Raw genomic sequence first — 17211 nt, 5'->3', positions numbered from 1 at the left:
ATTTTTGAAAAATCGAAGAACGACTGACATAGAAACATAGCTTTTTCAGAAAACTGTCGGGATGTAGAAGACATTTTTAGAATCTGATCTCAGGTCAAAATGGGTTAAGTAAAACCTACTTGTTCCACCACTGTGCAGAGGTCAGAAGGATTTGGAGCAGGACTCGTCGTCCATGGAGAAGAGGTTCGCCTATAAGTTCCTCAAGAAGCTGCTGAAGTATGTGGACTCTGCCCAGGAGTTCATCGGCCACCTGGGTAAGTGCGTGGGCGTGGTACGGCTATAACTTATAACTGATCCTAATCCCATAGCCTGCGGGTACACCGTAACCATGACGACAAAGAAAGCCCATGTCCGTAACCGGGACAATTTACTATGACTTACAGTAAGCAAGAACAACACATGGTAATACATCAAATACATAGAAAATGGTCATCAAGAATCATAAGCAACCTAAAAACAGTAGAATATTTGTACAATGAAACTATGAGTATACACTATAGAGTGCTATAGCATTTTATCTAAAAAAATAAATTGCTATCTAAATTATAACTTATAGCTTTTGCATACGCCTGTAAGGTTGTCGAGGCTAGTGCAAGTGCTACGGCAAGTAGTAGGGACAACAGATCACATAGCCCAAATCTCAGACGATTTACGTTTAAAGTCTTTAAACAAAAAAAACACTAATAAAAGAGCTTACATTTGGGGAAAGTGAAAAAACGGGGCTTCCTCACTGTCTTCGTGTGTTAATGGTCTGGCGCCGTGTGCAAGTTCAGATCAATGGCTCAACCCATTGAGGGAGAAAAATGTGGAACCGACTGAGGTTTCTTCGATATATCATTTAGTAGGATAATTATAACGATAATCATTCTTATTCCAGAGTCCATGGCTGCCAGTGGGAAAACGGACCGGTCACCTCACGAGCGGGAAATCAAATTCTTTGCCAAAGTAAGTACTGTGCGTCCAGCACCGCATCACATGCGGCATATGTTCACATGTTCATATGCACAGACGGGTGCAGTAAAATATGATGGTCTTCACAGCGTATTATATCGTCTCTGTCGGGTGGAAACCTCATACCGTACGTCCAAAACTGTTACAGTTGGGTGCCACCGATATTGTCCCTTATCATTTGACTCAAAATTTTTAAAAATCCTTCTAAATCCTCCAGTTTTCTGAAATAAATATTTTCACGATTTTTCAAAAATAGCAGACCTACAAGCTCGTAGCGCGCCACTCGGTGGCGCGCTACGAGCTTGTAGATCTGCTATTTTTCAATAGCTAAATTATAACATAATGTTTAAAACACCAAAAGGGGTTCCCGCCCAAAATGGGTTAACTGTCCTTTTGCGCAGATCACGCAAACCTCAGCAAAAAGAAAAGGACAATATCGATGGCCTCCAACTGTACTTTTCAGCATTCAAAGTCAAAAATATCAAAAGTAACATATCCACAAGCTCGAAACGTGGAGCGGATACTTTTGTGTGGCGCTCGTGTGATCTCGTGTGATCACGTGTGATCACGTGTGATCACGTAGGGAGGTTAAAGTTAGAATAACGGAGATAAGAGGTTTCTGCCCGACAGCGGCGATATGTCATCGTGACTGTCCTCCTTCAGGTCCTCCTCCCGCTCATCGACCAGTACTTCAAGAACCACTCGCTGTACTTCCTGTCGTCGCCCGTGAAGAACCTGAGCAGCAGCGGCTACGCCTCCAACAAGGAGAAGGAGATGGTCACCAGGTACCGTAAACTGCTTACAACGATGCTGTATTAACAACACATTTAGCCGGGGACTCCCTCTGGAACCCCCTCGTTCCCCAAGGACCCCTGGGTGACCCCACTTTGAGAACCAACAAGTTATACAACAGCTTGCTAGCTTTGCTCCATAACGTCTTGTTCTACCTCCCCCGCCACACCTGAATACTGTGATGATACTCACTCTAATCTCTTTCTTCTTTCTTCCTTTGCCACCCGTCTCTCTCGCAGCCTCTTCTGTAAACTGGCAGCTCTTGTCAGACACAGGATTTCCCTGTTTGGTAAGCTGATTATAACCAGCTCTTTAGGCCAGGGCACGACATTGTGTGTTTCTTTTGCCCCCGCGTGTTGCGTGTTGCTTGTGCGTTTGTGTTTGTGTGCTTAATGGCCTTCCTAAGAAAAGCTCAGACAGACTGTGTACAACTAGAATGCGGCAGCCAGAGTCTTAACGAAACCCAAGATGATAGAACATAATTTTTAGCATCTTTACACAGGCTCCCGGTGACCTTTAGGATTGATTTTAAAATCCTTTTCATTGTTTTAAACCCATTCAGGACGGGAATCATTTTGGGGTTTTTTTACCCTTCAAGACAAGCAACATAACATTTTTGTAATATTTGAATAAATATATTTGAAGTTTTTCAGAAAACTTAGGTCAGTTTATAGAATCGGCCTCAGTCCTAAATGGGTTGTTTAGCACCGTCCTACCTTTCTGATTGGCTGCCCAAATATGTTCTCCTTAGGTCATCTAATGATGGCCTACTCCAGGTGTCAAAAATGAATTATAAAAAAACATGGCGAGGCAGCTTTCTGCTTTTATGGGCCAACGGCTTGGAACAAGCTCTATAGATAGCGTTAAAAGCAAGATCAAGAAAGACCCACTTTTTTAACTCTTTTGGTTTCTTTAAATGTAGATATACAGTAGTATTATCTTTCAATAGGTAGAGTCTTTGTGGTTCACTATTGAAGTGTGTAGGTCTACCTACAGATGTGCCATTTGAAAAGTTCAAATGTCCTGCCATTGTCAATTCATTACATTGCCAGTACTTTGTCAGGACATTGCCAGTGAGAAAGTGGTGTTATATGTTAATTCTATTCAGTTTCCCATAATGGATAGAGTTCCAAGGAGTGACACTTCTTTTCAGTAGCAAAGCAGTATAATTAGCAAGGCTAATCAGTGAATAAAACCTGGGGAAAATGACAGGCAGTCAGTGTGGTTAAATATGAAAGTGAATGAACAACAGGTGTGAGATCTCTGTGACTACCTGAGGGAATTCTGTGCGAGTCCCTCCCTAAGTCAGTCTGTAATCCTTCTAAAGTGATGTTTGTAAACTTGCTATTTTCTTGTATTGTTTTAATTTTGATTTGATTTGTTCTTGATCATGTTTTTGATCTTAATTTATTGTTTTTAATCTTGTGTTATATTTCTTTTGTTGATCTCCTTTTTATGTAAAGCACGTTGGGCTGCATTTGATGTCATGAAAGGTGCTATACAACTAAAGTTTATCGTTATTGTTGTTATGAAATATGATAATGACTCGGGTGGGTGTGCACTGCAGTGGTGTGTTGTTGGTACAGTACCAGTTGTGGAAAGTATTCAAAGTAAATTGCATTTACTCAAGTACTGTACCTTGAGGTACAATTTTGAGGTACTTTTACTTTGAGTATTTCCAATTTTCAATACTTTTACTTCCATTACATCTCAGACATAAATATTGTACTTTTACTCCAATACAATTATTGAACAGCTTTAGTTACTTTCGCTATTATTACAAAACTTACGTTAACCACTTCAGCCCTATTTAAACTTTGGCTATTCGAAAATAGCCGATCTACAAGCTCACAACGTGGTGCATCGCGACGCGTTGTGAGCTTGTAGATCTAAAGATTTGAATACTGGTAAATGGTATGCATTTGATACCTTCTGAAACGGGACGTTTTGCATGCATGAGATCCTTTTGCTTTTGGTACTTTTAAGTGTTGATGCCAATACTTTTCTACTTTTACTTTACTACTTGTAACAGAGTATTTGCCGTATTGGATACTTAGCTCTTCTTCCACCACCGGTTGGTGCGTTGGTGGCTGACATTGTGTGGCTTGTCTTTTTTCAGGGAGTGACTCCACCACCATGGTGAGCTGTCTCCATATCCTGGCTCACACCTTGGACACCAGGTGGGAATATACCGCTCTGACACACACACACACACACACACACACACACACACACACACACACACACACACACACACACACACACACACACACACACACACACACAAACACACACAAATAAAAATGAAAGCGGCGCTGCTAAAATAAATACGATAGATTATGTGTTCCAGTATAGGAAATGATTCAGAGGCCAATTCATATTTTATCCAAACTCCCTTTTAATGGAAGGAAACCTCAAACAGAACCTGGCCTGGGTGGGCGGCCATCTGCCTTGACCAGTTGGAGAGGGAGAGGGAGAGGGAGGGAGGGAGGGAGGGAGAGAGAGAGAGAGAGAGAGAGAGAGAGAGAGAGAGAGAGAGAGAGAGAGAGAGAGAGAGAGAGAGAGAGAGAGAGAGAGAGAGAGAGAGAGAGAGAGAGAGAGAGAGAGAGAGAGAGAGAGAGAGAGAGAGAGAGAGAGAGAGAGAGAGAGAGAGAGAGAGAGAGAGAGAGAGAGAGAGAGAGAGAGAGAGAGAGAGAGAGATGCACATCAACTATAATAGCAGTCACAGCCATAATCCATGGAAGGCCTCCATAATCATGAAGATTCATGATCCATGTCGGACAAGACGACACAAGAATCTGGGCAACTAGTCCAGTTAGTAACGTGTTGCATTGATGGGACATGAATACGTATAGACTACAGACGGGAAGGAGAGGAGTCTGAGCCTACAGTACAGCAGTATAACTATAGGAGTCAGTCACTAAATAGCACATCTATATGCTCACAATAAGGTTGCATCTTGTAGATCTGCCATTTTCAACAAAAACTAAATCATGAGAAAAAAACATTTCAGCCAGGGTGGCTGAAATGTATCCTGAGGCAGACTTGAAGTGCGACCGATGTGCCCATACACAAGCACATCTCACACATTATGTATTGGTCTAGTCCCCAGCTACAGCGATTCTGGTGTTTGTCACACTGTCAGACGTGCTAGAAATTGTACTACAACACTGTCCATTGATAGCTATATTCGGCACACCCTTACAGTACACGAATCAGAAGTTAGAGATTATTGCTTTTGCAACACTGTTAGCTAGAAGAAGAATATTACTATCTTCGAAGTCGCCAAATCCACCCTCTCACTCAATCTGGCTCAACGATGTGATGTACTTCTTAAGCTTAGAAAAAAAAATCTCTCTCAGAGGAACCGTCGAAGGCTTCATTAAGGCATGGAGACCTTTTATAGAATACTTCAATATTCGTACCTCCCTGGATTAGACTGCTCGGTGTGACCCAAATATAGCGGACTGTGGATTTCAGAATTAACAGTGCCTCTCTCACAAGTGTACAATACTCTGACTGACCCATGATGTGACCTGTGACCTGTGTTTTGACTTCTTTTTTTTTAACTTTTGACTTTTGTCCTGTTTGACCTTGTTTCGTTGAGGGGGGGGGGGGGTACGTTGTTTGTTGATGTTTGTGTTTCTGTGATGCTTTGTGATGTTTTTAAAAAGGAAAAAAAAATGGGTGACTATGTGCAAAGATCTTCTAGTTAGATGTGCTGCTTAACTGTCCCCACTAAAAAACTAGAAAAAGTGCCCTTCTGGGCACAGGTCTCCACCAGGAGGATAGGACTGTGTGAGATGTTTGGCAAAATGTTTAGGAGTAATATAAACATGTTTGCCTTTGATGGCAATTGGATGACTTGAGGCATTTTGTTCCAAATGTGTTTTGCAAAAATCAACCTGTTGGTGGCGCTATAACAGGCCAATGTGAAAAGGGTGGGATATATTCCTCAGCCTAGTAAGAAAATGTGTGAAAGATTTCACGTAAATTGCATGCTGCGTTCATGATTTGAGGCTTTTGTTCAAAACGGGGCAATCTTGCAAACTGTGAAAGCCAATTATAGCCAATTAGGATGGAATATGAAATATCGGACAGATCCGACTTGAGCACATGACCATAGAGATATTGTGTAACGATTTGTGAGATTTTTGGACAGAATCTGGAGGAGTAATATCAAAAAAAATTGTTTTACAAAAGTCGGCCTCCTGGTGGCGCTATAAAAGGCAGATGCGGAAAATGCAGGTCAAAGGTTTGTCTTTGGCCTCTAGGGAGTGTGCATGCAACGTTTCACGCAGATCGGTGCAGTTTTAGGTAAAAAATGTGAAAAGCTGCCTCATGGTGGCGCTATAACAGGCCGTTCTGGAAAATGCGGGGCAGAGGTTCATCGTTGGCATCCAGGGAGTGTGTGTGCAAAGTTTGGCATCGACCGGGTTTACGATGCCGGAGATTAGCTGGTAACGGACGGACGGAAGGACGGACGGACACACACACACACACACACACACGGACGGAGTGCAAAACATACTCTCTCCCCATGCCTTCGGCCTGGTGGAGACAAAAAGGAGTCCGTCACCCAGCAGCCTCAGGCAGTATAAGGGCTCGCCCTAGGCAAGCCTTTGTATGTGAGGCGAAGGACTTTTTTAACAACTGTATCGGTAGCCAGTGCAGTGTTTACGGGGGGAGGGATGATCTCTTCTCATAGTGTCAGTGTATATTTGCAGCAGCATTCTGGAGCAGCTGGATGCTCTTTAGAGACTTGTTGGGGCAGCCTGATAATAAGGAACTGCGTTAATCCAACCCGGAGGCAACAAAGAGTTTCAACTCAGTCCTTGTCCTCGAGAGGAAGCGTATTTGTCATGAACATTTGCTCTCCCGCGCTGCCTTCTGGGACATTAAACAAGACAGCAGCTTCTGGCGTTCACATCATGAGCTCCAGAGCAAACAGACTGCACGACGTGCACGTGCTACTGAGGCTTAACGGCGCTCTTCAAAGAAAACAATGTTCTGTTTGTTGATCTAGCTCGCACATAATGAGGGTACTACCAGTGGCGTGCACAGATAGACACTAGGGGTGCTAGAGCACCCCCTGCCCTTTTGGCAATGTGCCCTTTTGAAGAAAAAAAAGGGCACAACTTTTTTTTTTTTGATTTTTCAAAAATAGCAGACCTACAAGCTCGTAGCGCGCCACTCGGTGGCGCGCTATGAGCTTGTAGATCTGCTATTTTTCAATAGCTAAAGCATAACATAATGCTAACACCAAAAGGGGTTCCCGCCCAAAATAGATTAAGGCAACCGGCCGGTTCCACGCGCTGCACAAGGTGCCCTTTTTTAACTTGAGCACCTGCCCCTCTAAATGTCTGTGCACGCCACTGGGTACTACTGCAACGTGGCGGTACGGTACAGTACAGTGTTATTGATGCACAGGAGCAGAAGATATGATGCCTGCAGGATTTGTTCCTCACCTCTCCTTCCTACTGGGATTTCATCAAGACTTCACAATGGGCAACTCCCTAATGTATGCTGAATCCTTGCATCCATATTCTAGGCTAGGGGGACCATTTTTCAAGCTCACGAACGACGCGTTTTGAGTTTTTGAATCAGCTATTTTTGGCATAGATTTGGTGTATAGCGGGGAAAAAAGTGTGGTCCAAGACTCCAAGTACAGAGCCAACTAGAAATACACTCTGTCGAGGTGCCAACTTGCGCCTTGCACACAAGTAGGCTATACATGGCCTACTATTCAATGCTTTCTAAACCAACTGTATAGTGACCCACAAGAATGAGACGAAGGTCAAACTAATCTTGTTAATACATCATACACTTTAGGAGTTGTCATAATTCTCCGACATGGGGAAACACACCTACAGTATAGGATCGAAATATCCACCTCATTCAGTGAATAAAGAGGTGGTGTAGGACTAAGGTATTATCAATATATAAAACCTGTTGATGGTTGTGTGGCAGTGACTGAGGTGGTATACACACAAGGACGATTTCGGTGTTTCTCGGGCAAGTAATTGGCCGATCTGCCCTTTTTGTCACACGGAGACGGCGTTTTGGGGGACTTTAACGGCTAATTTTGAAACTACCTTCCAGAGTGGGAAAGTTTGGAGACGCGACTTTCACGTCTCCGTGTGTATAGCAAATGCCGCCTAATTTGCTGAAACGGTGATGTCATAGTCCCCTCGCCCCCTCCAAACTATAGTGTTAATGGTTTATTTCACCATAACCACTTACATATAAGTATCACAGCTATTTTATATTTGCACATAATGTCTATAAATCTCTTCATCCAAAAATAGCCGATCTGCAGGCCGCATGCGGAATGTAGACGCAGTAAAGTTTTATATCATTCACAAACTTAGGCGGGGAACAGCCCGCGACGTCCTCGTGTACCCAGCCCCTGAGTCTGTCCTAAGAGCAGCATTGTCCTTCTGCCCAGCTGCTCTGTGGGATAATCAGTGGTGGAAAGTAACATTAGTGAAGTTTTACCCCCATTTCTTGATACTTCTATATACTTGTACTCCACTACATCTCGGAGGCAAAGATTGTACTTTTTACTTGACTACAATTACTTGACGTCTTTATTACAAGATTTAGATTATTATACAAAACAAGCTCACGTGTCATGACACGTTGTGAGCTTGTAGATCTGCTATTTTCAAAATATTATTTTTATACATTTTATTAGAAATAATGATAACTTGTGAAACATTCTGCATAATTAGTACATTTATTTTGGTACTTTAAGTAGTAAGGACATTTTGATTACATGATACATGTTGTTTCTAACTTGCAGTTTAAAGTACAAAATGTGAGTAATATTTTCCCCACCCATCACCGCTGACAGGACGGTCATGAAGTCGGGCCTGGACTCGGTGAAGGTGGGCCTGCGGACGTTCTTTGAGAACGCGGCGGAGGACCTGGAGAGGACCTTCGAGAACCTGAAGCTGGGGAAGTTCAGCCACTCGCGCTCGCAGATGAAAGGCGTGTCGCAGAACATCAACTACACCACGGTGGCCCTGCTCCCCATCCTCACCGCTCTGTTTGAGCACATCACGCAGCACCACTTCGGAGTCGACCTGCTCCGTGAGTCACAAATGTCATTAGGTATACCGGAGGAACCGGATCCAACTGTGCAGGATCCGGGAACAATCGGTTCCATCACATTTGGAACCGGGTTTCTAACTTTGAACCAAATTAATTGGTTCAGATCCCTAAAAGTTGGTTCGGAACTGGAACCCAAAAAATACTTCTTCTTGACCTGAAGTGGGTACCAAAGTTGGCGTGTCACTATTCAAGTTGGAAGATGCAGATGTGATATAAACCATCATAACAAATAAAAGTTATTTTGGGTGGAAATGCGGCTTCAGAGTTACAGACATGTTAATGTCCAGTAAACCAGAATCGTTAAAATCCCCAAAGTTTTCCAACCCTAGTCACAATCAGAATCACTTTCATTTGTCACAAGTATCACAGGGCGTTGTTGTGAGCTTGTAGACCTGCTGCAGTATTTATGAAACATTTTAAAAGTGAAAGTGGTTATGTCTGGCTACATGGGCTTTTTGTAAATATTTAACCAATGAAAAGTACTGTCTGAACTAGAGCTTGGGTTGAAATAATAAGTACGTTTACACTGTACGTTACAGTTTGTTTGTAACACAAGTTATTTTGTCCTGAAAAAGGACATACCAGTTTTCGACCTGGCGGTGACGATAAGCTGCTGTAAAACTATAAAAAAGTGCCTTCCCTGCATTGCAGTGTATCGATTGTGTTAGTCTTCCAAATTGTCTTAATTTGTATTGCACATTATTGACTCCAAGGGAAATTGAGTTGCCATAGCAGCACCGCAGTAAAGATGAGACGCATGTGCACGTGAGAATAGAGCGATACAGAAGCAGTAGTAAGGTAACACTAATTAAAAATAAGATTATCAATTATAAACAAGGGGTACCCACTACCCTGGTGGCACAGTTTACATCCCTAGAGTACACATTTGCAAGTACATTTATTCTAGTTGGGCTAAATCTCAGTATATTATAATTATAATAATTACACAAAGAAGGATGGAGTCAAAAATGAACTGGGTTCTTTTCATCTCGTTTATTTTGCAGTCGATGACGTCCAGGTTTCCTGTTATCGAATCCTCAACAGCCTCTACGCACTTGGCACTGGGAAAAACATCTATGTTGAAAGGTACCCTGGATTTAAACACTCACATTGTGTCGTGATGCAATGCGTTTGTATGCGCTTGTAGATCTGTTATTTTTGGGTGGAATTTCTTCTATTTTCTGATTATTATAATTGTGTTTAATAAATCATCATCATTTGGGACGCCAGGTTCAGAAAGGTTATATACAGTTGGAGGCCATCGATATTGTCCTTTTCTTTTTGCTGAGGTTTGCGTGATCTGCGCAAAAGGACAGTTAACCCATTTTGGGCGGGAACCCCTTTTGGTGTTTTAAACATTGTTATAATTTAGCTATTGAAAAATCGTGAAGATTTTTAGAAGGATTTAGAAGGATTTTTTTTTTTAATTTTGAGGTCTAAAATGGGTCAAATAATAAGGGACAATATTGGTGGCACCCAACTGTACTGTGACTATGAAAGTATGGAAGCTTCCTTAACCACGTGAACCCCAGCATCCCTATTCAGAGGGGAACTTCTGCCAGAACGACATGTGCTTGTGGATGGGCTATTTTTGGCTAAGTTATTCATCTATATCCTTCCAAAAAAAGAGTATACCAAGTAACGGTTGCAACTCAAATGCATTAGTATTAGCAAGTATATGGTTTTGAGTTAAAAACATTAAAACCAGGAAAGCACTTAAAAGCATTTAAAATGTTAGCGTTGGCTAATTCACAACAATGAAATGACCCGCGCACTGTCTACACGTGCACAGTAAGGACAACTTTATTTAGGCAATGTTTCGGTCAATAGACCTTCTTCAGGCATCTGACGACTCATTGAATCATGTTGGCTATTCAAAAACAGCAGATGTAATTCAGACTATTAGTGAAGACTTAAACCGATGGTCGGCACTTCCCCTTTCTCTATTGGGTCAAATTGAGAGTATACGTATGAATGTTCTTCCCAGGCTGCTCTATCCATTTCAGATGCTACCTGTAGATATTCCTAAGATTATATTCGACAAATTGGACAGACTTATTTCTAAATTCATATGGCAAGGGAAGCGACCGAGAGTGAGGCTAAAAACGTTACAGCTTTCTAAGGAGGATAGAGGACTGAAACTCCCAAATCTGAGACACTATTTTTGGGCGGCACAGCTGAAACCGTTAACAATTTGGCTTCAGGAAACTGAGGATACTAGATGGTTAAATATTGAAAAAAGCCTTTGTTCGCAACCCCTTCATGTTGTGCCCTTCCTAGATACCCCACTGAAAGAGATCCAAATGAGTGAGTGGACTAGAGAATATGGAATATGGAATATGGAAAAATATGGAGAAAAATAAAATTTTCCTTTGGATTACCTAAACAGATCTCCTCGCTAACACATATTGGCTACATAAAGGAGTTCATACCAGCTCAATTGGATGTAGGATTCAGGAATTGGACAGAATTCGGCCTAACTAGCATACACCAATTAGTTAATAAGGATGGTCTTAAATCATTCGAACAAATACAGACTGAATTCGGGCTCCCAAGGACAATTTTTTTCAGATATCTGCAACTGAGAGACTTTCTAACAAAACATAAGGACTGGGAGAGAGCCATGAAACCCACTCCTATCGAGGAGTTGTTGCTCAAATTTGAATTTGGTGATGGTAAGGTAATCAAGGAATTCTACCAAGTCTTCTTGGACCTTTGCCCGAATAATACACTGTATATAAAAGAGAAATGGGAGGCTGAATTAGGTATAGAAGTAACAACGGATACGTGGCAGGAGGTATGTAGTGAAGCGCACCTGGTAACCAACTCGAATACATGGAGAGAATTTAAATGGAAAGTAATATCTAGATTTTTCAGGACGCCTCAAATAGTGGCCAAAATGGGTCCAAATCACTCGAATAGATGCTGGAGGGACTGTGGAGCACATATTGGGAATCATGCTCATATATTCTGGACATGCCCCAAATTGAGACCATTCTGGAGAGAGGTATCTGAAGCATTAAAATAAGTTTTCGGTCAAAACATTCCGGAGGATCCCATAGTAATGTTGTTAGGAATGTTGCCGGAAGGTCTGGAGGGTAGAGCCAAAATATATTTATTGCATGTGCTGCTTACAGCGGCCATCAAATGCATTACAATTAAATGGCTAAAACCAGCCCCGCCAACATACAGTATGTGGGTGGAAAAAATATGTGACATTTACCAGATGGAACAAATTACTTATGCCCTGAGGCTTCAACCAAACATATTTAGTAAAAGATGGAGTCCTGTACTGCCTCTACTAATGAGGTAGCAGGTTTCGGAATCTCGAGTAACGACTCACTGAATACACTTCTCCCCAGACCTTCTGATGTGCTCATACTCTTTCCTCTGTCTCCAGTCATGTCTGTTCTCAGTATTGTTCACTTCCCATTGTTGTCGACGCTCTGTTGTTTTTGTCTCGCTACTTGTATTTTATTTCCTTGTTTTATTGTGAATACTTTTAAATGTGAAGTTGTTTGTGTGTATGAGTGTATAATATATATATATATATATATATATATTCTGTGAAAGTATGAAACAGCTGAGGTTGTGTGAAAGTTGCCTAAACTGAAATAAGTTTTAAAAAAAAACAAAAAACAAAACAGCAGATGTAGAAGCTCACAGCATGTCACTTGGTGCCATGCTGCAAGCTTGTACGTCTGCTATTTTAGAAAATGTTCTATTAAAAAATCTTGAAAGAACTACTGGTTTAGAAGGCATTTGTAGAGTCGGCCTCGGGTCTTAAGTGCTTCTAATGACATGCAGCGTGTCCTCTGCTCTGTTCTGTGACCTCCAGACAGCTGCCAGCCTTAGGGGAGTGTCTGGCCACGCTGGCGGCAGCCATGCCTGTAGCCTTCCTGGAGCCACAGCTCAACCCGTACAACCCCTGCTCCGTCTTCAACACCAAGTCTGGCCGCGAGCGAGCCAGTGAGTCATAAGTATATAATCAGTGCTCCTCAAACTTCATACTTTGTGCCAGGGAGGGACCCGCATACAAGATTTGTGGTGTTAAAATGTTTTTACATTTCAGAATGTTTCACATGATTTTTTTGAAAACGGCAGATCTACAAGATGCGACCTTATTGTGAGCATGTAGATGTGCGGTTTTCTAGCGGTCCTCCGGACCCCACTCTGAGAACCACTGCACTATATTGTAGATATTGCTTGTATTGGCCTGCTCCACCGACCTCACCGAGACAAAGTAACCATACCTGCAGATTCTGATTATATCCTTGGGCTAAGGGGTGTGGATGGAGAAGGAGATACAATTCCTGACTTATTATGAGGTTTACACAAATCAAATTATAATTGTATTAGTTTTGCAAAACGGCTAGATTTAATAATTACAGTTTTCTTGGTCCTAGTTCATTAAACTATAGAGGATGGTACGAGGGGGAATAGCTGTCTTTTTAAACATCTGTTTTTGATTAATTATTGGACATTGGTACGTGGTTACGTCTTTTCATTATTATGTTCTAATTATCATGTCATTATGAGTCATTAGTCATTATCATGACTTCTTGCACCCTTCTTTCTTATGATTTTGAAGCCAGTGTCACTGTAAAATATAGTACTATTAATGGCGGGGCACCTTTGTGATATAGTTAGGTTACAGAAGGGGAAAATTAAAATGGGATTAAAAGGACACACATAAGATGTATTATATTTATATTCCGCACCACTATTTTAAGTCCTAGGCCTGCCGGACACGGTGGAGGAGATGTGCCGCGAGATCCCGCGCCTGGACGGCCTCATCAAGGACATCAACGACATGGCGGAGTCGGGCGCGCGCTACACGGAGATGCCACACGTCATCGAGGTACTGTTGGGCTGTCACCATTATACACATCATCGAGGTACTGTTGGGCTGTCACCATTACACATTTATACACCATTATACACGTCATCGAGGTACTGTTGGGCTGTCACCATTACACATTTACACACCATTATACACGTCATCGAGGTACTGTTGGCCTGTCACCATTACACACATCATTGAGGTACTGTTGGGCTGTCACCATTATACACATCATCGAGGTACTGTTGGGCTGTCACCATTACACACATCATCGAGGTACTGTTGGGCTGTCACCATTATACACATCATCGAGGTACTGTTGGGCTGTCACCATTATACACATCATCGAGGTACTGTTGGGCTGTCACCATTATACACATCATTGAGGTACTGTTGGGCTGTCACCATTACACATTTACACACCATTATACACGTCATCGAGGTACTGTTGGCCTGTCACCATTACACATTTAACCACCATTATACACGTCATCGAGGTACTGTTGGCCTGTCACCATTACACATTTAACCACCATTATACACGTCATCGAGGTACTGTTGGACTGTCACCATTACACATTTAACCACCATTATACACGTCATCGAGGTACTGTTGGACTGTCACCATTACACATTTACACACCATTATACACGTCATCGAGGTACTGTTGGCCTGTCACCATTACACATTTACACACCATTATACACGTCATCGAGGTACTGTTGGACTGTCACCATTACACATTTACACACCATTACACACATCATCGAGGTACTGTTGGGCTGTCACCATTACACATTTACACACCATTACACATGTCATCGAGGTACTGTTGGCCTGTCATCATTACACATTTAACCACCATTACACATGTCATCGAGGTACTATTGGACTGTCACCATTACACATTTAACCACCATTATACACGTCATCGAGGTACTGTTGGCCTGTCACCATTATACATTTACACACCATTACACACGTCATCGAGGTACTGTTGGCCTGTCACCATTACACATTTAACCACCATTACACACATCATCGAGGTACTGTTGGCCTGTCACCATTACACATTTAACCACCATTATACACGTCATCGAGGTACTGTTGGCCTGTCACCATTACACATTTAACCACCATTATACACATCATTGAGGTACTGTTGGCCTGTCACCATTACACATTTAACCACCATTACACACGTCATCGAGGTACTGTTGGCCTGTCACCATTATACATTTACACACCATTACACACGTCATCGAGGTACTGTTGGCCTGTCACCATTACACATTTAACCACCATTATACACGTCATCGAGGTACTGTTGGCCTGTCACCATTACACATTTAACCACCATTATACACGTCATCGAGGTACTGTTGGACTGTCACCATTATACACGTCATCGAGGTACTGTTGGACTGTCACCATTACACATTTAACCACCATTATACACGTCATTGAGGTACTGTAGGGCTGTCATGTCACCATTACACAATTAAGTTGGCGATTCATTGTCACGCAAATGTAGGGTGCTTTCGGAAATGCGCAACGGGAGCGCACTCGTTTGTATTGTCAGTGTGCTCGGTGTGCCTCATGTGTGCCTCATAATATATCCAAACGTACCCAGTATTGTGTTTTTGGTATTGGAAATTGGAACATTGTGAATAGAAATGACATTTCTGTTTGCCTTTTAGGCTTCATAATTAAGAAAGTGCACAGGGCAGATATGACAAATAACTGAAATATACCAAGACATTACTGCCATTTTTTTATATAAATGTTATACATAAAAAAATAGCGGAAATAGCTGATTATCTCAAATAATTGCGATTAGACGATTACGTAATAATTGTACCAACATCCATCTATGAATTAATTGCATAGGGCCTAAATGGAAACAAGACCGCAAAGGACTTTGTTTTTGTGCTATCCCTTTTGGACTGAGTGTGTGACTGTACTCTGTTGCTGTGTTTACATTCGGTCTAATAAACTATTCAATCAATCAATCCCAAACTGGAGGTGGTGCTGCCCATGCTGTGCAACTACCTGTCCTACTGGTGGGAGCGGGGTCCGGAGAACCAGCCGGGGGCCGGCGGCGGGGGCAGCAGCAGCAGCGTCTGCTGCGCCACGGTCACCTCGGAGCACCTCAGCGCCATCCTGGGCAACATCCTGAAGATACTGAACAGCAACCTGGGCATCGACGAGGCCTCCTGGATGAAGAGAATCGCAGGTGGGGTTGCGGGGAGCGTGGTGCACTGTTAGACACATCGACTGCCAGGGTTCAGAGCTTTTTCACCTTTGAGAAATCACAGAATATTCTGCGTCGCTCCGTTTCGCTCACGGGTGCCCTCAAAAGAATTGGATTTTATTCCTGATCCTATTCTGATTGAGTTAAAGCTCAGTGGTGTATATACATAGTAACTATAAGTACTGTACTTAAGTACTTTCTTTTAAACTTTACTTACTTTTTACTTTATTCAATGTTAATTACTCTGAAGATTTAGATTATTATTACAAAACATACACAAACCACTGCAGTCCCCATGTACTTTGACTTTTTGAAAATAGCCGATAAAGACAGTTGTCACATTGCAAATTAGAAAGAACACAATAATGTTAATTCGCTATTAGAATTATTATACATTTAGGCAATGGTAGCTGCCTTAAATTGCAGTCACTTGGTACGAAATGTTTTGGGACAAATAGCGGTGATGTTTCCAAGTGTATTTGATAATAAAAAGCAAGTCTCTTGCACATTTACACAGGTGAAGACAGGCGTAGGAGGACACTAAACGAGGTCTTCAAATGCTCCAAGGGCTTTAATAGGAAATCACAACATTTCGGTTCATATTATAGATAAACATAGAATGATGAAGGTCTTATAGTCCGAAACGTTGTGATTTCCCATTAAAGCCTTTAACTGCATTAAGCGTGCAGGAGTTTTTTTAGTTTGAAAAACGCATCATCTGACTTCCTCTGCGTTTTCCCCTTTCGCTCCGTTCCGTTGTGTCTTGTGTGCAGTCTACGTGCAGCCGATCATCAGCAAGGCTCGCGCCGACCTGCTGAAGTCCAAGTTCCTGCCGACGCTGGACAAGCTGAGGAAGAAGACGGTGAAGGTGGTGACGGAGGAGGAGCTCCTGAAGGCCGACTCCAAGGGGGACACGCAGGAGGCCGAGCTGCTGATCCTGGACGAGTTCGCCGTGCTCTGCCGGGACCTGTACGCCTTCTACCCCATGCTCATCCGCTACGTCGACAACAACAGGTGTGTTGTCTTATACGCATTCCCAGTGATGGGAAGAAAGTACTCAATTGTTTTACTTAAGTAAAAGTATCAATACTATTGCCATGTAGAAATACTCTGTTACAAGTAAATGTCCAGAATTCAAAGTTTACATGAGTAAAAGTACAGAAGTATCTGCTTCAAAATTCAGTGTTGGGAAAGTTCACTTTCTACATGAACTAGTTCAGTTCACAGTTCACAAATTTAAAAATGAACTAAATT

General features: G+C 42.2%; 1 protein-coding gene across 1 annotated transcript in view; it reads left to right on the top strand.

Annotated features, from left to right (window-relative positions):
• LOC306941876 (ryanodine receptor 3) overlaps positions 1-17211 on the top strand; it is a 302817-nt gene that overhangs the window by 232484 nt on the left and 53122 nt on the right. Inside the window, exons 63-73 of the mRNA XM_079527516.1 lie at positions 139-254; positions 878-945; positions 1615-1736; positions 1983-2032; positions 3863-3923; positions 8600-8838; positions 9864-9945; positions 12698-12828; positions 13593-13720; positions 15729-15939; positions 16731-16971. Coding sequence (XP_079383642.1) covers positions 139-254; positions 878-945; positions 1615-1736; positions 1983-2032; positions 3863-3923; positions 8600-8838; positions 9864-9945; positions 12698-12828; positions 13593-13720; positions 15729-15939; positions 16731-16971 — 1449 coding nt within the window. The remainder of the gene's footprint in view (positions 1-138; positions 255-877; positions 946-1614; positions 1737-1982; positions 2033-3862; positions 3924-8599; positions 8839-9863; positions 9946-12697; positions 12829-13592; positions 13721-15728; positions 15940-16730; positions 16972-17211) is intronic.

The sequence above is a fragment of the Electrona antarctica genome (genome assembly GCF_951216825.1).
Source record: "Electrona antarctica genome assembly, chromosome: 18".
Classification (NCBI taxonomy): Eukaryota; Metazoa; Chordata; class Actinopteri; order Myctophiformes; family Myctophidae; genus Electrona; species Electrona antarctica.
The sequence above is the reverse complement of the archived record's forward strand: the minus strand, read 5'-3'. Positions and strand labels throughout refer to the sequence as shown.